We start from the raw sequence: 26,044 nt of genomic DNA on the forward strand, positions 1-26,044 counted from the left end.
CGATGAGCGGATTTTATCGAACGAAACGAAGCGCAAATGGACGAGCAAACTATATGCACAGTACATGTATGAAGCAAAGCTGATCGATCCCACTGCCATATTTCCCCTTCTCCGCCAGGCTAAAAACTTGGTGGAGAAGGCCTTCGAGAATCTTACATCACCTTGAAAGAGGACTCGTCGTGGAAAAAGTATTGGGTACATAGCCTCTATAAGAGACCGTAAACACATACATGCTTGACAAAGACACAAACAAAAGGAGAACGATCCACGAGTCGGTGACTTATTTACAGTTTCACTACTACTAACCCTCGCAGTAAACGGGGATCGTCATTCTGGAGTTGCTGAGTCTTCCACGTGGGTGACACCTGATCAAGAAACATGAGAACCTCGTAAGGGCTGCTTGCCCAGCATGTTGCACCCTGTACACTAACCTCAGCTCTGCCCACACGGTGTTCCCAATGTTTGTGTTCGTGTCATACCCATCGAGGTCAGATCGTGATACCACCTCGAAGGAGCTCTCATCCAAAGCTGCAAAATTTCCAGTTGCTGCTAGAACAGGTGGGTTTGAAATGAGATCTAAGGGGTGGACCGACCTTCCAACTGTATTCACTCTCAGATTATAGTAGTCTTGGACAGCCTGCAAAAAAATAATGTGATCCAACGAGATCAAGTTCTTGAAATTGGATGTCTTCTTCAATCCTCCATGCTACTTGAGAAAAAGAATCGCACACACACTCCAAACTTTCCTTCAGATTAAGAGAACTTACAGAAATAATAATAATAATAATAATCAAACATGCTACTCCTGAATGAATTAGTTTCTTATTTAATAACTCACCTGAAAAGCAGCTATTTACCATCAGGAGTTTCCAAATTCATACAGAGGATTAACAAATACATGAGAGAAATACAAGTACAATTAACAATTATGCTTCATCAGATAGTTTCAGCCAAACCACAGATACAGATCAGCAATAAACACTATTATACTCATCCTGATCCCATCAGTTTTTTTTTCTTCTTTTTTTTGGACCTTTTATGAAATATTATTTCACTTCAAAGCCACTACTTCCGATTGCAATTAGTCAAAACTGCCAGTGAAACTGTGAAAAATCTGATACGCTTGTTTAAGGTTAAAACTGCCACTAAAAACCTTAAAAGACTCTTCATCACTTCTCTTTTACCTACAGGTTTAGTCTGAATCTTCAGTTTTACCCTTCTAAACTCTTAAGATTATGTTTCATGTAACCCTAATCACAAATTCAGGAGTAAATAGAAACTTATCCTTTACGATGACCCTATATTCCATAGAGAAACTTGGGCACATATGCATGGCCAACATGAAAGATCCTAATTTTGATAAATGAAAGCCTATTTGAACATTCAAAAAAAAAAAAAATCAATGCTTTGGACTGCTAGTAACTTCAGTTATAAACTCATTCAGTCAACTCTGTCAGAAGGAGAGTTGCATATATGAACTTAATCATAACCTAAGGACATACCAGACAAATAATCATAACCCCGCTTTCCCTTATAAAGCTATATCACAAACTTAATGAAGGAGAATAAAGGGAACATAGTTACTGATGGATTAATGGTAAGAGAATCTTGATTGGCAAAAGTTTTCAAAGGTCATTATGTTCTCTTTAAAATATGCTTCGCAATTTTTCCAACTAGCTACAAAATTCAGCATTTGAGTTAGTTGAAAGATATAAACATACAAGTGAACAAAGAAGGGTATAGATTTTGATTGTAATAAAATGCGCACAAAGGCTTGAAGTTACCTTCCACTGGGCAGAAGCTAAAAGTACTCTTGGCCTAATTAATTTGACATATTCATATGCAGCAGTTGGTGTCATTTGCTTGTGTTGCATCTGTAAAATGATATTTTAATACCAAGCACTACATCAAAAACAACATAAAAAGAAAATTCTGTTTGAAAAAAACTTCAGCGAACCAAGTAACAGAGAACAATGGTTGTGCTGCGTCCTCGACCAGCTTTGCAGTGAACATAAGTTGTTTTCCCACAGGTGGAATTTCCTTTTCAAAGTCAACATAGAACCAAAAGTAAATGTCACTGAAACGGGTAGATACATGACATGAAAAAAAAAAACTGTAAAAATAAGGAATCATGGCAATAGAAAGACAGACAGATAGATAGATAGATAGATAGATAGAATGCTGAAGGAGCGACATGATTGCATTATTCAATAATATAAACATTTGATGGATACAGAATACAAGTCATCCTTCAATAAATTAGGGCTTTGTGTATCAGGCCCTTTGCTAAAGCCTCATATGTTGAGACACCTGTTAATTCAAATACTGAAAGATACTCAGCAGGTGCTTAGTATCATCAGCAGATGATTATCAGTGTCACTATAATATCAACAATTGTTAAACTAAGATATCACAACCATTGCTCTTATTCTTATTGCAAGCAACAGTTTCTAAAATAAAATGTTATAACCACAAGTTACTCAAAAGTAGAAATGGTTATAGCACAATAGAGAATACATCAGCTGCAATTTCGAGAATCTTTAGTTGCATCACTCCTTACAAATTCATAGGGCAAGTGCAAAATGGCATATATGTTATTCTTGATATGGTGTTCAAGCTGTTGGCCATAACCTCCTAATGGGATCAAGTAACACACTATGAATCAAACTTTAAAAAATAACACCGTTATCAGGGCTCAGAGGCATAATAAAATATCTAATCTGATCATAATAAAAGGTAGAATATAGCACTTACTGTGAATGAAGTCCACAGCTTGGCAAATGTCTCCAAATGATGGAGCAAAAAGGTAATCTCTTGTTGGTATCCGCAAATGCTCAATATCATGAGACTACACAGAAGAACCAAAAGATTACATATCCAAATAAATGATTTTTAAGTTCATAAAATTACTCACTGAATAGGGGGGGGGAAGTATTTCAGAAACCGCAATAAAAAGAAGATATCAAAATTTGTATCTGTTAATAACTAAAATATTTCAACTCATGGAAAGACAACATTCTGGGAACATAGATAACTGTACGCCATAGTTCAAATTTTCACTAGCATATGATACGATAGAACTTAAGACTAATAAACATAGTGATTTAAAAAGCGCTAGGCGTCAAAAGGCGCTAAGGTCCAAAAATGCCCGAGGCGCTAGGCGCTCGCCCGAGCGAAACGAGGCGTTAAAATATAAAAATATATAATATAATTAATAAATATAATTATTTAAAATTTTAAATAAAAATATACTATTAAATTAAGAAAATCTAAGATATAAAATCACAATGTCACATTAACAAAAAGTTTCAAAATTCAAAACAATAAAATTTTACATCAAAATAAAAATTAACAACATTAAAATCAAAATAATATATTATTAATCTATTAACAATATTAAAAATTAATCATTTCAAAATTCAAATAAACTTAATATTAAGAGTATACTGTATACTGAGCCTGATGGAGAAACGAGGAAGCAGCGACGGGAAAGAGAAAGGGAGCGGGAGGCGCGAGCAGCAGGAGGGCTCGCGGGAGGCGCGAGCAGCGGCAGCGGGAGAAGGAGCAACGAGCAGCGAGATCGGGAGCGACAGTGGCAACGGGTTAGGGTTGGGTAAGGGTTATATCGGTTTAGTTGGTTCGATTGAACCAACTAACAACCGAACCAGACCTAAAATCCTGGTTCGGTCACTTGGTTTACCCAGGCGCTCGCCTGTTTGAAGCGCGTCGCCTGGGACATTAGCGAGGCGCTCGGGCCTCGCCTCGCCTCGCCCGAGCGCCTAGGCGAGCGCTCGAGCGCCTCTTTCAATCACTGAATAAACATGCCTAAAATCATAAAGGAGAGCTGACATCAGTTATGCAAGGTTGCTACACAAACGAAAAATATATAACCTTTATCCATTCATTAAAGGCTGGTTCAATTGTTTTGGCCTATGATTGGTCTTCATGGCACAAGACTAACTTATATGGGAAAATCCATGACAAATGAAACAGAAATATGACGCAGCCCCCAGCCCAGACTCACAACTTCAGGTCTAATTAGTAGGCTGGGTCAGGTACATACAAAATTGGCCAAGAGTAATATCCATCGGGAAACTTGAAAATAGTTGATGGGTATCTTCACATCATACAGATTATTCTTCATCAAAGATAATCAAGTAGGACTTAGATTTTTATTCATTAATACGATCTGAGGTAATATCTGATGATCATGAAAATTCAGCTTACCTGATTCCAGCTGATGCCAGGAAGAAGGGCATGCTTAACTCAATTTCACCACACAAACATGAGAATATGACAATTATTATTCTAAAAAATACCTGAAACTCATATATAGTTCTACTCATTCTCAAGGTAGAGAAACAATTTCAAAATGGTACAATTCTTAACTAAAATAGAAATATGCATTTAGTAGTTCAAAACATGAATCACGAAGTAAAAGAAATTGGCTTAATTTAAGGTCAAGAATCTAATAATCACAGATGTTATGATTCTGTTTATGAAGCTAAATGTAGAGCCAAGCACTGAGCTGAATGGGATAAAATTTGTGTGTGAATATCATCTCCAAAGAAAAATAAATGATAGAAGTGCTCGGGAATTGTGACAGAAATAACCTTGCTATTTTGAGCTAAAGAGAGGGATGCATCTTAGTAATTCAAACCATGAATTAGTAAACCAATAAATGTTTTTGTCATTACTTATATTTTTGGATGTGATGAAACTGGGTGTTTCTAAATTCAGAAGCATTGATCTAACCATGCCGCTTTGCATATGTAGGAGAAACAAAAATACCAATTCAGTGTATCACAATCTTTCTCAGGGAACAACAACAAAATGCAATGCTAAAAGTAAAGCCCGGGCAGAAAAGTACTCACAACATATAATGAGGTAGGCACTAGGGTCTCATATGGTTCATTCAATGTAATTACTCCACAAACACCAAGTTGCTTTAAGCAAGGAACATGAGTAGGAAATGGAACAGCACCTAATAATAGAAACTGAAACCAAATATGTTAGTGAAACTCTGTATATAGAAAGCATGGCGAAAAAAATTAGAAGACTTGTGGGTTAGTTATCATCCAAAGTAAGAAAAGCTAACAAACCTGACAGGATAAGTAACAGAAAGAATCTCTATATTATACAATTTCACATAATAACTTATCATCAAGAAAGAACAGGCAGTTATATTTCCGATACATCTAATTGGTTGTTCGGTATACAGGATAAGTAACAGAAAGAATCTCTATATTACTTGAATCATTTAGTATATCGCAACACATTTTATGCAAAATTCATGTGTCATTCTAATATAATCATGACGCAAAGGGAACCAGAACACAAAACCTCATTGTTCACATGGAATGCTTACTCATTATCACATATATTTGAAATAAGGTGAGACAAAAAAGAAAAAAAGACATCCAGCGTTCAGAATCCACAAAAAATCCTTGTCCCATGCAATTATTGCATCGTTGGAATGTTGCAAAAATTTCCATTCAAATATATACGCTCAAGTACCATTTTTTAAAAATAAACATCATGATACACATTAGTATTCACAAACAAAGTTTACTTTAAAATTTTAAAATTAAACCAAAATGGCAAAAATTTTCCTACACTTTTGGGGTTATAATGGATATATTTGAAAAATACAAAGAGTTCTAGCGCACATCTTTAGATTAAAGTCAGAAGAAAGATAGGATAACCAAACCTAATTTTCGTCTAAAACTCACTCGAACTTTTTAAAGATCAACATAAAATGAAAAACTAATCAAAGTACCACTTAGATTATGTTTTTTCCTATCATAGTCTTGAACTTACTCTTTAAAAGAAATGCAAGTTATACACAAAAAATGGCACATACATCCCCACTATTTGAATCAGCTACATGAAACCTCTTAAATTTCATTTAGTTTCAAACACTGCAAATACGGTCAGTTTGGTATCAGGATAGGCTGTAGACCTTTGAATTGGATTTCACATTTCTTTAGGTCTCGTTGACATGTAATGATACCATAAATTATCATAAAAATTCAGCGAATCATAGCATAGTAATACTATGCCATGCCATGTTAAATGCTCTAAAATATATCACTATGAAATATACATGTGTTTTTTAATCTTCTCTTCAATCTTGGACAAATACTACAATACTTAAATTTAAATCTGCTCTTATTCACCATAATTTCAAAACTTAAAGCAAACTTATAATTTCCTGTTTCCCCGACAGCTTCCCAGCTCAGAAGCTTCACTTCCCCTACTGTGATTAAATCTCAAATCATCATTTGCCTGACAAAAGTGTCATGGCATTGCCCCAAAATAAATAACCTAAAACACAAAGACCATTTGGGTCAGCTATGAGCAAAAACAACCTGCCTAAGCCCACTCATGAACAAATTCTACTTAATTCATATATAGAGAAAAATAGTCAGTTAACAAGAGATGAAAGAAAAATACTACAATTAAGGGAAAAAAAAATCCAAACATTAAATTCAAAGGATGAAAGACAAAGAAAGCAAACCTCGTCGACTCGATCCCACCAATGGAAGTCGGGCTCGATCTTATTCCGCACAATGTTGTACATCAGCGTCGGGTAAAAGAGAACCCGAGCCCCGACTCCGACCACCGCCCTCTTCATATACAGAAGCCCATTCCTTCGGCCATAAACCTCCAAGATCGATCTCTCCTGCTCACCTCCCCCACCCTCGGTGTCCCCTTCCCTCAACTCCTCAATATACATACTTCCAATTCCTTCAGCCCAATCTTGAGATCCGAAACGCACCGAACCAAACCTACGTTCTCCACTATACTAGCCTCAGATCGAGACCGCAGCGATCGGAAAACGCAAAGCAAAAGAGGGACCACAGATGATCGAAGGGGACACCCTTTAGGGTTTCCCGATGGAGCAAGAAACGGATCAAGAACCCCCGGGGGGCGATTCCCACGCCGCAAGCGATCCCCTATTGCGTCGATTCGAATCGAAGAAACGATCTCTCTATCTCTCTTCCTCGCCCCCCCCCCCCAACCCCTCGCTCCCTCCTTTTGATAACTACCTGCTTGCCCTTCGCAATCACCCCCAATCGAATGAGAGCAATTTTATTGACGAAGAAGGGTCGGTGTCCAAAAGCACATGAGGAGGTCAAGATTGATCAGGCCCGTTGATGTGGTGGCAATGAGGTTATACGGACGGTTGATGATGAAGAAAGCCCATCGAGACTCGAGTCCACGTGGCCGTCGAGTGGGTTCCAAGCATCGGGGGTCCGAACACCACGTCATGTGAAACGATGGCAGGGCTCATCACGCCGACCACCAAACAGGAAACGAGTGCTTCCTATTGGGGAATTCTGAGGCGCAAGTGGGTCCCATTTTTTAGATCCAATAGGGAAGTGTTGTAACAACATTCGGTGCAGTTACTGAAACACCGAATTCTGACTAAATTATAAAAGGACAATTAAAACCTTCATTTTCATTATGATTTTTAATTGTATTTCTGAAACCAATTCTCATGCTTTGACATTAAAAAAAAAAAACAATTAAAAAAAAAGAGAAGACTTTGACATAAAAAATCACTAGTTAGCATCATTCTCATGCTTGAAAGCTAAATAATGCAATTTTATGTCCCACTTGCTTTGATTTTGGAAGTTGATGTGTTAACCAATGGCATTCCATATTGCAACCATCTACAAAAACAATTACTATGAAATAAATCTAATCCCAAAAAAGAGATGTAACCGAATATAATATGGTTGCTTGTACAAATCAAACGAGGAACTTTCGAACTACTTTGATGTGATTCTACTCGATGCAATTATATTGTTCTTTACAATAATCGAACAATATAATGTTCATAGATCATCCATCAAAAATTGTCCAAGTGGTATAATTTGTACCATTATTATGTCCACAAAAGAGTTTCACCTTTTTTTGGCAATTACAATAATACTCGGGCAATGTCCTATAATTTTCAGAGATATTAATTGATATAAATTGAATCCAGAGCGAATTATTCCTAAATAATTCAAACTCTTTTGTTAGGGTATTTTAACTCTATCGACGGACAAACTATAAGATTGTTTGTATCGATGAACATTTACTAATGTTATATATATCATCGTTACTATTTGGGTAAATTCCCTTAAAAAAAACTAATATTTCACTGTTTTCTTCTCTCTTTTTTTCCCATAGAAAACCTCTATTTTCCAAGATGGACAAAAAACAATACCCTCAACCACTCATTTGATTTGTTTTCATCATTTTCCTTCCCCTTTAAGCCAAATCCAAATGAACCATCACATTGAATCGGTTTAACATAATATTAGATCAATCATAAATAAATAATAGTTAATCAAATAAAAGTAAATTAATATATTTTTATTTATATTAATAAAAATATAAAACTAATTTCAAAACTTAAAATAAGATGTTATAAATAAATAATAAGATGTGTCAGTTATACTTGTAATGAGCCAATAATAAAGAGAATACAAGTGATAATTAGGATATTTTTTATTATCTATAGAGCAAGGTACTCTCTTTATCTTCATACTTGTATTCATCCAATTTATATTATTATATTATATTTAATTATTGATAAAATCATTTAGTCACACGTTGGTTGAGGAGTATGGGAATCAAGGGTTCATAAGACCGTTAGGTCTCCCTTACCCTTAGAGATGCCTTTTGAAGTTTACATGTTTCGAAATGAAAAAATCGCATGGGTATGCCCATCGCTAAAGTGAATAATTCCTCACAAGCCTACGGGTCGCACCAATGGTCGATCAACCAAATTATCCCTTATCAAATTGACGCTAAAGGAAGGGATGCTTACATCTCAACCAAGCAAACTCGAGCCATGCATCTCGGTTATAAGCCCTTGGCTCTCCTACAGGAAGAAGCACTGATAAGTTCATTTAATCTCATATTGATTGAGTATGAGAACCAAATACTCATATGTCGGTTAGGTGTCTCTTACCCTTAAAGGTTTATTTTGAAAATTGAACCAAACACTTATAAATCTAAAATTCTAATATCAAACCAATATTATGTTTATTTTAAATATATTTTAATAAAAAAAATAAAAAAATAATAAAAAAATATATAAATTATTTTATCAAGAGTTCAAAACCTTCACGGTCTCATTTCATAATTTTTATTTTCCAGCTTCCTCATCGTAGCTTTACTATCTCATTACCTCACAATCATAACCCTTCAACCATCAATGATTCAAAATTTTCAATCCCCATCAACGTAGCCACACCCATCTAATCCCTAAAGCTAAGTGTCCCCACCCTATCAATATATGGGCTTTTAAGTGTTGGGCCACTTGGCCTGCTTGATTAAGTAGGACTAAAACATTCCTCGAGAAACTAAAGATAAGTGCATCTACATAATTGCACCACATACCTTCTAAATAAGACTTGTAGATGATGTTAGTCTAGATCTGAATCGGTATATACTGATTAGAACTAGTATGTTGACTCAGTCGTACATGTCCACATACACAAAAAAAAAAGTTTGAAAATTCTAAAAAAAACTATAAATTAAAAAAGGGAATTAAAACCTTTTAATTTGACCAAAGTGCAAATTTAGTTCAATTTCAATAAGAAAATGTCAAAACAAAGAAAGGATAACCAATTTATCCTTTTTGGATGTTGAAGACCTACTGATATGCTATTTTAAGTATTCTTTAATTATTTAGTCAATTTAACTATGATTTAAACTCTAGGGTTATACATTTATTATAAGTTCACAAGCTAGTTTATTTTGAATCCTAATATATTAGCAAAACTATATGGATTAAGCATGATTCTAAAATTTATCATAAGGATATAGGATTATCATAATAGTCACAAAAGGTGTTAACATTGTTAGGAACAAGTTGACACTAAGAGAAGCGGGAGAAACGAGTTGGCACTAAGAGAGAGGGGAGGGTGAATTAGTGCTAATGAAAATATTACATCCAATCAAAAATTTCGTTTGAATTTAAACCCGTATTGGAAATACGTTAATCATGAAGAAAATGTGAAGAGAAATAAACAGCCAAGTTAATAAGAAAAGGCATAATAGGAATGACAAAGTAAAGATCACACCAGATTTATAATGGTTTGATCGTCGTGACCTACATATACTCTCGATTCCTCCTTGTTGAGGCTACCGGTGTCCACTAATGATCTTCCTTCAATAGGCGAAGACCAACTATTTTTTTTCAACACTTTCTTCTTTTCCAGGTTTAGGAGACAACTCTTACAAACATCACGCCTCTCTTAGAATGATCACAAATCTGAAGAAAGAGGACACTTAGCACATTTACAACACTTTCACACCTCAACACTTCAAGATTTTTGTTCACACTTTGTTACACTTTCATGCATGAAGGAGTGAGGTATTTATATGCCCCAATAACTTTAAAAATGGAGTCAAAAAGTGTCTTATCCCAGGTTTTTAAGGTACTTGCGGTACTATTGCCTGACAGTATTAATTGTCGGCAGTACTGTAACATCCCTATTTAAAAAAAAAAATTTGTAGATGCTTGTTTGTAAATATAACGATTAGCTAATAATTATTTTATATTAAATAATTTTATATTAAAAGTTTATGACTAGGGACCTAAATGTGAATCTTAGAAAACTATGTGATTTATCAAATATTCACAGTAAGTTAAAAAAAAAGAAAAAAAAAAGGAAGATATATGTCACTAGTAAACCTAAGTATGGTGCCACCCATGTTGTTTCTATGGATGACACATAAACCCCTTTCATGCATGCTTGCCACATTGCAACCTTATAACCCTTGTGTTAGCCAAAAGTAATTAGATGAGAGATTAAAGAAAAACTTAACAAAAGAGGGATATTTGCTGACAAATTGAAGTAGAAGCTTTGCTTGAGGTTTTGCATCAATTTTTTCACATTTGAAAATCAAACTTTTCTAAGACAAGTGTTCTAACCCCATCCCATAGTAATCATAATCTTTATTTTCATTTTAATTTTACATAATTTGAAAGATCACTATACATAATTTGAATCTCACCAAGCACGATGGTCTCTATGAATCTATAATTTTTCGGTAATATGATCTTTATGCATTATTTCGGACCTAACTTTTAGCACTAAATTCTGATTTAGGCAAAGCCTAATCCATTTGAAAGTAAACTCAAAGATCTTTATTTTATACATAGAATGAATGATTTGGAGTTTAAATGCCTACTAAGACTTCTATTTCAACTAACCCTACAAATTCTATAAAATAGAGACTGTAATTTCTAATATTTTGTTGCTTAACTGCTTATAACTTTTTATTGGGAACTCAGAATCTTGCGATGTATGATTTATTGAAAACTAAACGCAAAAGTATTTTTGTCCTTATCTGATATGAAATTTTTGGAATACAAATGCGAATTGAAACATCTATTCTCATTGTGGATTTAGTAAAACAGAGTTGATACTTTCAGACCTTTTGCTACAAAATTATTTATAACTCCCTGTTGTAAACTCCAATTTATATAAAACTTAATTTTCGTAAAACTATATTGACACATATTTCGAATGACACCTATTTTATATGAATTAGAGTATAATTGACTATCCAAATAATTCATACAATGTACCTCTCACATTCTATCAAATCGAGCTTTGGTCAATTTTGCCTTCTCATTTCTTCTCTTTGAAATTTGATTTCAGCAAAAACTCTTACTTCAGTTAAGCTTTATATTATTGCTTTAAATTCTTTTATACTCTTATCCTTTAATTATTTGCATACTTGATTTTATTATGTAAAGCTCATGTTTGTATCACAATGCTTTGTATAGGCACATGCATTCCGTTGTTCCGGACGTATTTCCGATATGTCCAAATTTTATTATTCATACTATCCTTTTGTACACTAGTATTTATGGGATAAATATGAACCTTTACCAGAAATGGTAAAGGGAGTTATGCTTAGAGCCCGTGATGTTAGGAAAAGAGTCGGGACTAAGAGGGGGGTTGAATTAGTACAGCGGTAAAAATTACGTCGGTTCAAAACTTCATTACGATTAAATATGTTTCCGATGAAAAATCATTTCATAAAGGTATTAACTTTAAAAGCATACGGAAGTGTGTAGTGGATGTAAAGCAAGTAAAGTGGTTTACAGTAAAATAAATTGCACAAGAGAAACGAAAACCAGATTTTATAGTAGTTTGGTCGTCGTGACCTACATCCACTTCACCGATTTCTCTTCCGTCGAGGTTATCGACATCCACTATCAGTCTTCTTTCTATGGGCGAAGATCAACTACCCTTTTACACCCCTCTTCTCATTTTCACAGGTTTATGAGACAACCTTTTACAACCTTCTTTTATAAGGTATCCCTCTCACACCTCCCTTAGAACTCTCTCTAAGTTTTAGGAGGAGGGAACTCAACTTTCTAAGGTTTACAACTTTAGAATCATAGGGTTTTGCTTAATATTTATTACTTATCCATGCAGGAATAACTGGGGTATTTATAGGCCCCAAATGGATTCAAATTTGGAGCCCAAAATTTAAACCCTCAAAGCATCTTGCGTTACTCAAAATGCAGATCAATTCATAAACACTTACAATTAGTTTCATCATCAAAATCCGATATTCAACACACGATGCTTTGTCGGCCCCCTATGACTTCACTCAGACGTGGGTGGATGGAGCTCCCAGACGTGGGAGACTTATGTTTAGTGGTCATTCAGAAATGGATGGATCATATTATGTTATGATCCCACTTCACCTTCTATGTGTTTGACATGATATTCAAAGCTTTGGTTATATATTTCTATATGCGCTTTGGATAAGAATGAAATGAATGCGACATCATATGTGTTATTTGAGCTTTTATTTCATATTTGTTCTTTGATATGCTTCGAAACAGTTATACGTCCTTGATATGCTTTGAAATATTTCATATGTCATGGATATGCTTCTTATTCTAATGATATGCTCCAATTAGCCCTTACTCCATTGTTATGAATAAAACATGCTTCGAACGATACAACATTGTAATTCTGCATTCATCGAGTGATTATCTTTGAACTATTATATCTCTGCCTTATATTTTGAAATCTTATTTGTTCGAAACTATCCTCTTTACCATGGATATGTTAGTCACTTGCTGAGCTTTATATGCTCACTCTGTTGCTATATAATTTTTCAGGATAACTTGTTACTCGCTAAAATATTTAAATTAAGCTGAGGCAGTGGAAGGCTAGAAGATTTTTGGGGCAAATGTTTTGTCGTTGAAAGGTGGTTGATCTAGAAGTACATTTTATATGTAATGAAATATTAATGACAAATCTAGTTTGACGTATCTTGTAAATATTTGAAAAGCATCTCTTAGGATTTTGGGATTGTTAAGTTTAAATTGTGTAATGATATAAACATGTGGTACATGTTGGTTTTATGATTGTATAGATTATATAGATTCCCACAACTATAGATTTATGATATGGTTATAATTTAGTTGAGTTGACTTTGGATTTTATGAAACATTAAGTGATATGATGTATGATTATAAACTACACAGGTTTATTAATTATGGAGTGTAGAGGTGAATTCTGACTTGAATATATCTTAGTGGTCACAAATGTATGTTTGGATGATTATTTGTTGAATTATAATATTATCAATTTTGAGTTAGGTTTACACCTCCTAAATGAGAATTAAATTCAAGGGGCGTGACAGGTACCACCGCTCAGATCACTTGAGAGGTCGAGTCTCAAGCGGTGCCGTCGCCTGATGTGGCTTTGGGTCACTAAATTAGCCAAACAACCAAATTCAGTCATAATTTAGGCTCAATTGGCCCCTACCCGAGTTAGTAAGATTTCTCATAAACCTAACTCAAATTAAGACCTAACTACATCAATTAAAGGTAAAACAATTATAATCAAGCAATCTAGTGGTCCAGCACGTTAATTGTTCATCTAAACTCTCGGCGAAACTTCCAGTGCACTTCTGGTGAACTCCTGGCGAGCTTCCGGCAAACTTTCGGCTCATCATTCAGATATTCGATGTATCGCTCGATCCTCCTGTATATTGACCCCTGCAACATCTGTTCTCGGTGCATACTCAAATTCTTCCAATCGATGTCTGATCTTTGACTCCAGTCTAACGTTTGATTCTTCCGTAATTGTTTTCCTTTTTTCACGTAGTTAGTCCTGCATCACTTATCTTAACACATGAATTAGAGCATTAATTTATCAATTGATTTCATCATCAAAATTTAGGATACTAAAAAGTGTTAAATTATCATTTACCTACAAAATCTGTATAGTTTATAATCATTGAATATATCACTCGATAACTCGATAACTTGATTAAATCCAAGGTTATAAAAAATTATTAACAATCCACCTATAAACCTACGAGAGTAAGAATTTATACTATTATAAAATCAATCATTTATCGTAAGTTCATATCAACATAAAACTTTAAAGTGAACTTCCAAATATGAAAGAATGAGAAGGCACATGATCTTAAAATCAAAGTGCAAGATATGGATACAAAAATTATAAATTTTATTTCATTAAATACAAGAATCATAAACGTTATTACATTAGATATAAGAATCTTATTTAATAAGCCAAAGCAATTCATCTCCTTCTTCTTCAATTTCTTTCTCTTCTCTTCTCTAGTTCAAGTTGGGTTACACTAAGGTTCTTATTTGATAAGTTTTTTTTTCTTTTCTTATATAAGTGCTTAGATTTAGCTAATATAAAGATGACAAAATGATAAGCATATATCACAAAGGTGTCACAAATGCAGGAACAAACATAAGTGGCACAATACTTAAGTTAGCTAGTCACCACCTTTTTTTTTTAACTTAATATCAATCCTTTCATAAATTATATTTAAATTCTAAGATTCATAATTACGTCCATAACCTTACAATAAGTTTCCAATGTAAAATAATAATCAAATAAAAATCATGAATATCATAAATAATTTAAAAAAAATAAAGGATATTATAATAATCATCAGTATTCTAACTTATATTCACTTGTATTGTGATATATGCATTTGGTTATAGTTATGATTATCTATAAATTTATATATCAATTCTTATTTACAAATTTAGATGTGTATTGATCCTTGATTAGTTAATGGTAACTTTTACATTAAAATAATTTTTATTCACTTATGAAAAATATATTCAATGACTATGCATGAAACTTATCTTGTATCTTATTATGTTAAAAGTTATGATTTGAAAATCATATAAAATTATATTTTAATCTTTATATAAATATAAAAGAATGTTTAACATCTATTTGTTTTTTTAAATTAAAGTATAAATGCAAAAAGAATGTACAAGTTTAGTAAAATATTCTTTTATGATAAGTTTTATCAAGTTTCGATATTTACTGACTTGTGTTTACTCACACCCATATTGAAAAATAGTAGATTGAGTTTGGAGGAAGTAAATTGGTTTGATTTTAGGTTTCGAACTCTTGATATTCATAATTTAATAAATATTTGGTTGGATATCATTCGGTAAATTTATTTTATATTTGAGAGTAGGATATATTATTGATTTTATTTATGGATATTTTCATTTATTTGATTGAGTTTTGTACATGTTTAGACATTGTAATTCTCTTAAGCAAACTCGTGGAGATTATGATGTTGTATGGCTCCTAATTTTTCACTGGGTTAAGGGTGTTTCAATTAAGATACAAAATCATAAATGATAATTTTTTTTTATTTCTAGGTATTTAAAATATATTTTTTTAATTTATTTTATTCCTTAGGGCATTTAAAATAGATTTATTTCTATTTTTTATTTCTAGGCATTTATAATAATTTTTCATTGGGTTAAGGGTGTTACATTTTTTCTATGAACACATCATATATAACTATTTCATCTTGTAATCATGTCCATAGTGGTGTATAAAAAAAAGCTAAAAATAATTTAATGAAACAACAGAAAATGAATTAGAAGAATAGTTTGATATAAATATATATGTTAGAAAAAAAAAGAAAACAATATAATATATATATAATCATAAAAGAAATACTACATATAATCCATCGTCTGATTCCTCACGCAAAAGTCTCAGTGTTGACAGTAGTACATACTGTTTAAACAGTATTCCATCATATGAAAGCGAAAGAGGTTACTACTCAAAACTCAGCATCATGTAGAGCTGTTCATGGAGGTGGAGTGGCGTGGGTGGCCGAAAGGGGCTGCGGCAACGGAGGCTACGATCGCTGCGGAGGGGCATCGAGGAAGGACGGACGAAGCGAGATGGGCGCCCACGGTGCAGAGACCTGACGGTGGTGTGGGAGGAACTGGTGGTGCTCCGGCAGTGGTGCGTTCGTCGACGAGGTGGCGGTGGAGGACTTGGAGGCACGCTCACAGGAAGGACACATGATGAGGGTTGTGGGAGGCGTCATCTGCGTGTAGAAATGGGGCGACAGCTTCAGGGCTCTCAGTTCCTGGACTTCCTTCTGAAGCCTTCGGTTCTCTTCCGTGAGGTTCTCGCAGCAGCGCTTGAGGAACCCGCAGTCCACCTCCGTCTGCTTCAGCTTCGTCCTGAACCCAACGACGGCATCAGATTGGCTTCGTGTCATTCTGAAACGCCCCTATTTCCGATATGTATGAGGAGTAGTATACCTTGCTCTTCTGTTTTGGAACCAGACTTCCACCTGCCTTGGCCGCAGGTTGAGCTGTTTCGCCAATGCCAGCTTTTGCTTCTGCTCGCCAAGGCCAAGGAGCAACACGGTCAACATAGAGAGAGAGAGAGAGAGAGAGAGAGAGAGAGAGAGAGAAAGAGATATATAGATATATATAATATATATATATATATATATATATATATAGAGAGAGAGAGAGAGAGAGAGAGAGAGAGGGTACAGGATTAAGGGTGCTGTGCTCCTTGAAGCTGTCCTCGAGGATGGCGGACTGGTCCTTGGAAAGGCGGAGCTTCTTGCGGGAGACTAGGTCGCCGTCCTCCTCGTCGCTGGCGGCGCCGCGGGAACAGGGTCGCTCCGCCTCATGCTTCTTGTCGCGCTCGGCCCTCTTGCCGCCCACGCTGGAGGTGGCGCTGTCGGGGGAGGACGCGTCTGCCTCCTCCTCGCTGTCCCTCCCTGCTGCCGCAGCCGCAGACGACGCCCAGTTCACGTCGATCATTCGCAACACAGGCTGCGCCTCTCCTGCTCCTCGCCACACATCAAGCGTCGGTCTATCTTCTGCAATCAACATACCTCATGTAATCTGTGGTTTCTTTGCGACAAGAACACCGGATCTACCAACTGAAGAACAAGTGGAAACAGTACCCGAAGGGGCGAAGAGGAGATGACTCCACCGCGGCTTCTGAACACAAGACGATGGCAGTGGTCGCGAAGGAGATGAATGATCAAAGTGATTGGTGGAGGAGCTCAGGCTGAGGCTTAGTGCCAGATCCTCCTTTTCCGTCAACATATTTGGCTTTCTCAGCTTTCTCTTCTTTTGCTTCCTTCTCTCAATGTTAGCTTTAACCCTTCCTTTACTTCTACCCTCCTCCTTTGGCTTCCTTTACCTTCACCCTCCTCCTTTGGCTCCCATTGATATGATTGATAGCAAAGGAAAAGATAGAAAAGAAAGCAGCTGAAGAAAAGGATGAGTACAACAGTAAATGTGTGAGAGAGTGTGAGAGAGATATGGAAATGGTGGCCTCCTGTTGTTGAAGAGGTGGTGTCTTCTCTTGGGGAGTATGGGGATGGCGAAGGGTTATTATATAGTAGATCGTGCCTTTCAAGTGCTCCCCACTTATCGCAATCATGAATGCTGCTACTAAATCCTTCAACTCTTTAGTTTATTTCTATCTCCCCCCAAAAAAAGTTGATCTCAGTGGTTCTGTTCTACATCTCCACGCGCCACTGAGCTCCGTAAACCAAGGGCTGTTCCTCCGGTTGACCATCGACTGTTTCCCACTCCTCACACTTTCACGTATATATATATATATATATATATATATATATATATATATATATATATATATGCGCGAGACACAGCACCAACAGCAGAACATGCAGACAAGAACCATGAAATGCAATTATCTTTAGGATGGGATGGATTTCCTCCGTGATGAGGCAAGTGTTACCCAAGTTGACCAGTTGTGGAGTGGTGTCAGGATGACTCTGAACACTGTAATTATCACTCACATGCACCCATTCTGTGTCTATCATTGCCTTGGAGTTGTGCAATGATCACAGTCCGTGGACGAGAGGAACAGTGTGCCCCCACCACCACTCCATGCCCATTCATCTCCCTCCCCATGCCATCGTGGTGTGTCCAAGACTGCACCAGCACAATCACACTCATCACCCACTCACCTGGTCAACCATCATCACATCATCATCAACCGTAATCCATTCTTCCCAGCAAACTCATCTTCCAGAGGGAGATACGCACACAGATCGGGGACGAAGAGAGCGAGGATGGGCCCCGCACCATGATTCTGAGGGAGGAGAAAGACGCGCCCGGGGACGAAGAGAGCGAGGATGGGCCCCGCACCATGATTCTGAGGGAGGAGAAAGACGTGGCCAGTTTGACCGTGGATTAGCGGGGCCCATACCCCGACCGGCGAATCATGTGCGTGGGCACGTGGTGGGGACGTGGCCGGGTTCGGGCCGACCCGGTCCGGCCGTTCGTGCGATCTTGTCGGGCCAAGCCCGGACACCGGCTCGGCCCCATTACTTTTGCCCATCCCATTCGACCCTCTTTCTCTAAACGTGGGTTAGTGGGGGTTTGTACGTCAGTTACAGGACATGCTTAGTTTTCATATCAAGCACAGGAAGAGCCGTGAAACCTGGTCTTCTCTTTCACCTTGATGTACCTTTTGCCTCGTTTCTACCCTAAATGGTGGGAAGCAGATGAACTGTAAGAACGCCTCCTGTTCCATTGGTTGTACGTACATGCGAGGATTTCATGCAGAGGACTCCGGGTGCTAGACGCCAGAGAAGCCAATGCAAGGGGCCAAGCCCGCGACCAGCAGCAGCAATGGGAGCGTGGGTAGCAGCAGTAGCCGAAGCAGCGGTAGGCGAAGCAGCAGACGGGATGAAGGAGGGATGGCGATCAGGAAAGGGACGTGGATGGCCGAGGAGGACGAGATCCTGATGGAGTACGTCCGGAAGCACGGCCCCCGCGACTGGAGCTCCATTCGATCCAAAGGCCTCCTCGCCCGCACCGGCAAGTCCTGCCGCCTCCGCTGGGTCAACAAACTCAAGCCCGACCTTAAAACGTAAGTCATCCCTTCTCCTGATTCGAATCAAATCCTGTGGTGGATTCACTGCATAGTTCATGGCTGTAATCGCTGTGTTGACTGGTGTTGCCATGGCTGGAGAAGCGGGTGCAAGTTCTCGCCGGAGGAGGAGAGGATAGTGCTGGATCTGCAAGCCAAGTTCGGGAACAAGTGGGCGAGGATCGCGACGTACCTGCCGGGGCGGACGGACAACGACGTGAAGAACTTCTGGAGCACGCGGCAGAAGAGGCTGGCTAGGATCTCGCGCTCGTCTCTCCCACCCAGATCAAGCAAGAACGATAAGGAGTTACCTGCTGTCTCTTCATATGAAGCACCGCCCAACATGGAAGTAAGTCAGCGTTACATCACCAGCCTGATCTCACGTAGGAAACCATGGCGATGTCTTACTTCACCTCTCCTGTAAGCAGGACACCTGCCTCGATCTGGTTTTGCTTGAAGAAGGATCCTCCAACGTTCAGTGCGGCACCGCTCTCTACGTGGACAACCAGTACGCCATGAGCATGGCTCCGAGCCCATGCAACCTTGGCCTTGGTACGGCCCTACCGCCCCTGCTTGAACCAGCAACTGAAGAGGAGCTGCTTCGCCTCCCGAACACCTCGATGCCGCCGCAGCCGCCACCACCGCAGCAGCATATCGGCCCCCTTCCCCAGCCTTCCCTCAACTACCTCGACCACTTCACCGGCGAGGAGATCTGCTTTTCGGAAGAGTTCGGTTGCCAGGGGTCGTCACCGTGCATGCAATTCTTGTACGACGGATCGCCGTTCGCGAGAGAAGATGAGCAGCCACCGGCGCCTGATAGCTTGTTCGATGACTTGCCGTCGGACTTGTTTGACTACCTAGAGCCACCGCCGCCGCCGCCTCCAACTTCATCTGCTTCATAAGGGAATGCCTCACGGGAAGCGGTTGCAGTGCCATATGCTTGCTTTAAAGGCTTACTATTGCTTGTTATAATTGTGGAGCTTGATTTCATCAATGATTGACTTGTGTTTTGTCGTTTGTGCTAAGATACAATGAGTTTACAGTTCTTTAGTTCCAAAATACTTCGTCAAATAATCCATTGTTTTACATCAAATTTCATGTAGTATTATACAATATTTAATGAACTATATATAATAGAAATAAGATAATAACGATATAAGAAAAAACATAAATCTAACAATATCTAAATGTTAATAAATCTTATAATTGTAATATAATGTGTTGTTATAACTTTCATTTGAGAAAATATATGCAACCCAAGTATTTGACCCGACAAAAATACCTTCAAATTGATTGGGCAAAGCTGTTGGCCCATTACGACTCTTGCATGAAGAGACTTCACATTAGGTAGAACCAATGGTAGAAATGTTTACTTGAAATAATATCCTCCTCGTGGACAATGCCGCCATCTGTTCTCCGTATATCTTGCACCGATTTCTCGATAGTACCTCTTTGATCACCTCCCTTATTGGTTTAGGAGCGGAGCCCATACGGCACATGCTTGTGGAACCCATACTTGATCCAACCATTGGATGGTAATCTTTCCCGGGAAGCCTTGAGAGTAGAAAACTAATTCTACTCTTCATCACATCTCCAGGTCTTCCTCTTCTGCAACGCCGTCGTCTCGAGCGATCTTCCAATCCGAAACCTGTCCACTTTGTTTGGCTCCAAAGCTTGAATCCAGAGGAGACGGCGGGGGGATGACGCGGCGGTGCTCCCACTGCAGTCACGATGACCACAACTCCCGGACGTGCCCCAACCGCGGCGTGAAGCTATTCGGTGTACGGCTCACCGATGGATCCATCCGGAAGAGCGCCAGCATGGGTAACCTCTCCATCGTCGCCGGTTGTAGTGGCGGTGTGTCGCCCGCTGACGGGTCGGAGCCGGGCTGCCGCGACGGGTACGCGTCGGAGGATTTCGCCAAGGGGTCGTCCGCGAGCTGCCGCGAGCGAAAGAAGGGTGAGTCGCCCTTGATCTCTCGCCCCTCTTGCTTGCTTTGTTCCTTTTTTAGGTCAATCCGTAAAAAGTGGGCCTTTTAAGCCGAATGAGAGCCTGTCTATCATACTTCAGTAGCTTTCTTTCTTATCTCAATCGAATATTATGTAAAGGTCTGGATTTGGTTACACTTAGCGGAAAGTTGAAATGAAATGTGTGATCTGCCCGTCTGTTCTGCTTTCCAAACTTAACATGTGTGTATGCTGAGTAGAATCCACACGTTAGCTTGTAGGCATTCTTATTCGGATCCCAATTTTTTTTGTTCAAATGCATGTTCTCTCTTCATGAAGGATATAATTAAGTTTTGGGTCATCTTGGACTTGTAAGGGATGAGATCTATGCGTCACGAGTTCAGGATATCCTTGAGGATTTTGTTTTTGCTTTAGATTTGCTATCTTGGTTTTCACTGTGTAGGAAATGATGGTATCTGAACAATTATTAGTTTCCGGAGCAGTATGAAGAAGTTATAGGTAGAGGGAAGATGGCAATGAAAACTTCTATTGAGCTGCCTACATTTCCTTCTATGATAGGCACTGGATGGGATGATTTGTTCTGGATTTGTATTTGGTGTCACTAGCCGTGCTATTACTTTATCTGGATTTTAGAAGGAAGGCTGTCAAAGAATAAATGACTTCTCTTGTAGCTGTGCTGTTACTAATAAATACTCTAATCAAATGGGTAGTCAACTTCATTGAAATTTTCATAATCAGTCCCAAGGATGTAGCTTTCTGATCCAAATAAGAAGAGCCAAGTTGCTAAAAATTTGACAGGAAACAAACCGAAAGAAATGGCAACCACAGAAAAATGAATGGATCAACTTTTACAGTTTAGTTTGATTGGTTGGCCTGCTTATTTTAGATATAAACAAAGAAATGGAGCTTGTTTGAGGAAAACATAAAGAAATGCAAAGAAATATACTGAACCTTTAAAGTGGTTGGTGATGCAGCATAGGTTTTGGTGACTAATTAGGGTTTGATATAAAAATTCGTTCGATTCTTGGGAGGTGATTGAGTCTCATAGTTTAGTTGGGTTGTTCTAAGAATATAAAAGGAAATCTGGAGAAGATAAAAGTATTTTGAGAAATAATGAAGACAAGTTGGTGACAAACCACCAGATATTCTACTGATTGATACAAAACAAAAAAGTCATTGTGTCATGATAAAACCAATAGAATCTATTCCAGTTGAAAGCCACTTCTACTGCCCCCCACACAGTAACATTGGCAACGCACAATGCAACCCTGAGCTGTGGCTCCCACAGGTTGTAACTGACTTCCTAGCAAGTGGCAAACCCTCCATGGATGGCACTTCCACTAATCCATCTTGACAGAAAGTTCCTATATATGGCTTAAAAGATGGAGAGAAGAGAGTGAAATTGAGAAAAATAAAGATACATTTAGATAGAAGTAGAACAACAATCCAAGCTTGTGCATGTATAAAAAATCGCTCAAGTGTCCTAGATTCGTCAACATGGAAGATTTTCTTGGTATCATGTCCATTTCAGTTTCCGATTCAGTGTTTATAACCATCAGCTGTGTTATTCCAATCTGGAGCTTGATTGATGATAGTTGCATGGGCTCTTTGTTGATGATATATGCAGGTAATCCGTGGACTGAAGAAGAACATATGTTGTTTTTACTCGGCTTACAAAAGCTTGGTAAAGGTGATTGGCGAGGCATATCCCGTAACTATGTGGTATCAAGATCACCTACTCAAGTGGCTAGTCATGCACAGAAGTATTTTATTCGGAAAGCCAATACAACAAGAAGAAAGAGAAGATCAAGCCTCTTTGACATGGAACCTGATGAGGTCCCTCTCTCTCTCTCTCTCTCTCTCCGTGTGTCACTGTAATGAGCAGATGTTTGCATCTGTTCATTTTAGCTTCCTTAGGGGAAAATGTTTATGATTGTCTATTAGACATGCACAATGCCACATCATGTCAACATAATTGGATTTTGACATATTATTTACAGTATTTCAGCCTAATTTATTACATTCAGATAAGTTTGGACCCTTTCTGTGATTTATCAAGGACTGATGACCCCTTAAATCTGTCTGTCTTTTCTTTCTGGGATCGATTATTTCTGTGAGGGCTACTGATACTGAAGACTCTATGGAACCATTTTTATCTATCAACCATACAGTTTAGTGAAAATGAAAGGATTTCTGGAGAGAAGTTTAAATACCCAATACTGTATAGTTGCCAAGTCAAGATTGACAGAATTAGGAACATTCTTTCCTGCATCTCTGAGATTTGAGCAAGGTGAATGACTTCTTAGAGAAAAATAATTTTCAAAACATGCCAAGAGTGGATCTCTACATGTAGAACTACCATGCCTAGAGGTCTTGCAAAGAAAGTTTTCAAATCCTTAAGGTCAAAGATCCAGATAATGAAGTTCTTTGAGCCCTGTCCTACAGAAAGTGCTCAATGGAAGCCTGTGAATATAGTTGAGTTATTGGGTTTTCTTTTCTAATTAACACACACACACACACACTTTCCTTTACTTGTTTGGTCACAGATGAGGGTTGATGTATGCTATTTTTACATTAAAGAAATCGCAAAGGAGACCTCTTTAGAAAGGTGGGAAGGATTAATTTTTAGCCACATATATAATATGTTTCTAAAATCATTTTTTCAGTATGCCTAACTATCCCACCTTATAATTTTTCAGCCCCTCGAAGCTCAACCATCTCTAATGAACTTCCAAGAATCAGAGGCACAAAATAACAAGCCCCTTCCAGTGCCTCCAACGCTGAATGAGGATTTTGAATCAATGGACTCTAATGATGAGAAAGCAGTTGTCCCACAACCGGAAGCTCTTCAGTGAAGTTATCCTGTATTACGTCCAGCTTATTTTTCACCATTTCTACAATTATCATTCCCTCATTGGTCAGGAGACAAAGCAGATACTTCAGAGCAACAGGCACATGAAATTATTAAGCCAACAGCAGTACATTTAAGGACCCCCATAAATGTTGATGAACTTGTTGGAATGTCAAAACTGAGCATAGGAGAGTCTACTGGAGAAACAGCATCTTCACTGTTTTTGCTTGGAGGTTCAAAGAGGCAATCCGTCTTCCATGCTAATCCATCCACAAGGGCTCATGCATGATCCAACTATCCGGACAGGGTCAACAAGTGAAGGTTTGTCCTGTGTTAATTATCCTTGCCTTTTGTTAATAGATGATCACGGAACCATGGAAGTAAATGCATTTTTGGACAATTTCCTCAGACTGCCATTCTTATCTGATATTTTCGTAAATGATCAGTTGATTAGCATCCTTGGTCATTGGTATTTAGCAATTTCCAATCAAACAGCAACTGTGGCACATAAAATGCACCCAAATACCATAGGTTCTTGGTTGCAGACGGAACTCTTATGGAACAACTTCAGTTTCCCACTGCTGAAGTCACTGAAAGTAAGCACTAGTTCTAAAAGTTAAACTGCACTTTTTAGATAGCTGTGTCTCTGAACTGAGTTCATTGAATTGGATAACAAGTAGCTTCCAAATTCATGTTATTAAATTTTGGTTTAACAGAACATACGCTTAGTTGGACTTTGCTGGCCTGTTTTCATTCTACTTGTACTCTTGAATGGATTTACACAGTATGTTCTTTGTAAGTCTTTCGGAATTAGGATAGCTTTCCCATTTCAAGATTCAGGGCCAAGAATTAAATAAGTGCAGAACTTAAATGCATGTGAGACTGGTTTATATCCTGTGATGCTTACTTGGTTACTTTTGCGTTGATGCTTATCAGAGGAAAACATAATAAGGATCTGTTATAAATGAATTAAGAATAGACTGGAGATAATCTGGAAATCAAAAGATGTTGCATATACTCTAATAAACCTGATAAACATGTATTCCCAAGCGTTGTATGATTTCTAAGCAAAGTTGATGTGTTGTCCAGGAGATCTATTTTTCATTTGCTTTCTGTTATATCGATGATAGTTCACTTTCTAGTCTTTGATATCGTGTGATTTATGTGCTGAGCATGTCTTCCTGTTTTAATCTAATTAAGGTGTTGTGTTGCTGGGGATGCTACTCTGGTCTTCAGAAGTCTTGCTTTTTCCATCAGAATACAATTGAATCCACCTCGTGCTGCTGACCACATAATCATTCATTGTTCTTGTGCCTGTTAATAATAATGTACAGCTTCAAGGACTTGTATCTTTATACAAGAACTTAAATATGTTATATGTATTCATTATTTTCTATATGTATTATATGCTGAAGACAAATGTAATGCGTAACTAGCATAAAAGATTCAAGATTCAAGTTTATTTACCATTGTTTACTAATTGAGTTCTTTTTTATTTTGTTTTGTTTACTTAATGGTGTGGCTATCACTGATATTATGTGTAGATTGCTGGATTTGCTGTATTTGAAGTGGCAAGAACTGTGGATGTTTCACTGCAAATCACTGCTCAGACCAATTCAAAACATTGGTGAGTTTTTTGTTTCTAGGAATTCTCTAAACTATGCAAGTACCATAAATCAGGATCAACTGTGAGCTAGCTAGTCTTCAACCCTCTCAGTATTTCTCATTCTGAGTATAATTGGAGAAATATGATGAAAAGAATTGCAGATTGAGAAGTAGTTTTTCTTTTATTTTTTTATGAAGTAGTCTTAAAATTCCTTGAAAAAAAGGCAAACAAAAGAAAAGAAAAGAGAAATCACTCTTTACATGAGTGTGATTATCTAGAAAAGCTCAAGTTTTCAGGTTTTCCGGATAGCACCCCTTGATGTCTAAAGAGAATCTCACTTTTTAATATATGACGAACATATCATCAGTGCCGGTTGTAATTCTCAAAATTTTCT

General features: G+C 37.7%; 3 protein-coding genes and 1 pseudogene across 3 annotated transcripts; 2 read left to right on the forward strand and 2 right to left on the reverse strand.

The window, feature by feature from the left end:
* Positions 1 to 67: 67 nt before the first annotated feature.
* Positions 68 to 7,055, reverse strand: LOC103985753 (phosphatidylglycerophosphate phosphatase PTPMT2). The gene is made up of 6 exons (XM_009403607.3): positions 6,521 to 7,055; positions 4,875 to 4,997; positions 2,755 to 2,848; positions 1,958 to 2,040; positions 1,785 to 1,874; positions 68 to 637 (listed from the first exon to the last, which is right to left on the reverse strand). Exons 1-6 carry the CDS (start codon positions 6,737 to 6,739, stop codon positions 302 to 304), a joined length of 945 nt encoding a protein of 314 aa, XP_009401882.2. The 5' UTR covers positions 6,740 to 7,055; the 3' UTR covers positions 68 to 301.
* Positions 7,056 to 15,967: 8,912 nt separating this feature from the next.
* Positions 15,968 to 17,686, reverse strand: LOC135635524 (homeobox-leucine zipper protein HOX17-like). Its single transcript, XM_065146636.1, has 4 exons — positions 17,281 to 17,686; positions 16,859 to 17,193; positions 16,619 to 16,698; positions 15,968 to 16,537 (listed from the first exon to the last, which is right to left on the reverse strand). The coding sequence occupies exons 1-4, from the start codon at positions 17,423 to 17,425 to the stop codon at positions 16,204 to 16,206; spliced, it is 894 nt and encodes a 297-aa protein (XP_065002708.1). The 5' UTR covers positions 17,426 to 17,686; the 3' UTR covers positions 15,968 to 16,203.
* A 1,193-nt stretch (positions 17,687 to 18,879) lies between these two features.
* On the forward strand, positions 18,880 to 20,128 carry LOC135636403 (probable transcription factor MYB58). Its single transcript, XM_065148091.1, has 3 exons — positions 18,880 to 19,226; positions 19,332 to 19,575; positions 19,655 to 20,128. The coding sequence occupies exons 1-3, from the start codon at positions 18,952 to 18,954 to the stop codon at positions 20,126 to 20,128; spliced, it is 993 nt and encodes a 330-aa protein (XP_065004163.1). The 5' UTR covers positions 18,880 to 18,951.
* Positions 20,129 to 20,701: 573 nt separating this feature from the next.
* Positions 20,702 to 25,520, forward strand: LOC135635523 (transcription factor MYBS3-like; annotated as a pseudogene).
* The last annotated feature ends 524 nt before the right edge of the window (positions 25,521 to 26,044 follow it).

The sequence above is a fragment of the Musa acuminata genome, chromosome BXJ3-4, assembly GCF_036884655.1.
Source record: "Musa acuminata AAA Group cultivar baxijiao chromosome BXJ3-4, Cavendish_Baxijiao_AAA, whole genome shotgun sequence".
NCBI classification, from domain to species: Eukaryota; Viridiplantae; Streptophyta; class Magnoliopsida; order Zingiberales; family Musaceae; genus Musa; species Musa acuminata.

What these genes read in the sequence shown, in the direction of transcription:
- LOC103985753 (XM_009403607.3), bottom strand. Translation starts at nt 6,739, where the DNA reads ATGTATATTGAGGAGTTGAGGGAAGGGGACACCGAGGGTGGGGGAGGT. An exon ending in AGCTGTGGACTTCATTCACA is followed by an intron (nt 2,041 to 2,754) that starts GTAAGTGCTATA and finishes GACTTTGAAAAG; the next exon opens with GAAATTCCACCTGTGGGAAA. An exon ending in TAGCTTCTGCCCAGTGGAAG is followed by an intron (nt 638 to 1,784) that starts GTAACTTCAAGC and finishes ATTTTTTTGCAG; the next exon opens with GCTGTCCAAGACTACTATAA.
- LOC135635524 (XM_065146636.1), bottom strand. Translation starts at nt 17,425, where the DNA reads ATGTTGACGGAAAAGGAGGATCTGGCACTAAGCCTCAGCCTGAGCTCC. An exon ending in AGCACAGCACCCTTAATCCT is followed by an intron (nt 16,699 to 16,858) that starts GTACCCTCTCTC and finishes CTTGGCGAGCAG; the next exon opens with AAGCAAAAGCTGGCATTGGC. An exon ending in TTCCAAAACAGAAGAGCAAG is followed by an intron (nt 16,538 to 16,618) that starts GTATACTACTCC and finishes CGTTGGGTTCAG; the next exon opens with GACGAAGCTGAAGCAGACGG.
- LOC135636403 (XM_065148091.1), top strand. Translation starts at nt 18,952, where the DNA reads ATGCAAGGGGCCAAGCCCGCGACCAGCAGCAGCAATGGGAGCGTGGGT. An exon ending in CTCAAGCCCGACCTTAAAAC is followed by an intron (nt 19,227 to 19,331) that starts GTAAGTCATCCC and finishes TGGCTGGAGAAG; the next exon opens with CGGGTGCAAGTTCTCGCCGG. An exon ending in AAGCACCGCCCAACATGGAA is followed by an intron (nt 19,576 to 19,654) that starts GTAAGTCAGCGT and finishes TCCTGTAAGCAG; the next exon opens with GACACCTGCCTCGATCTGGT.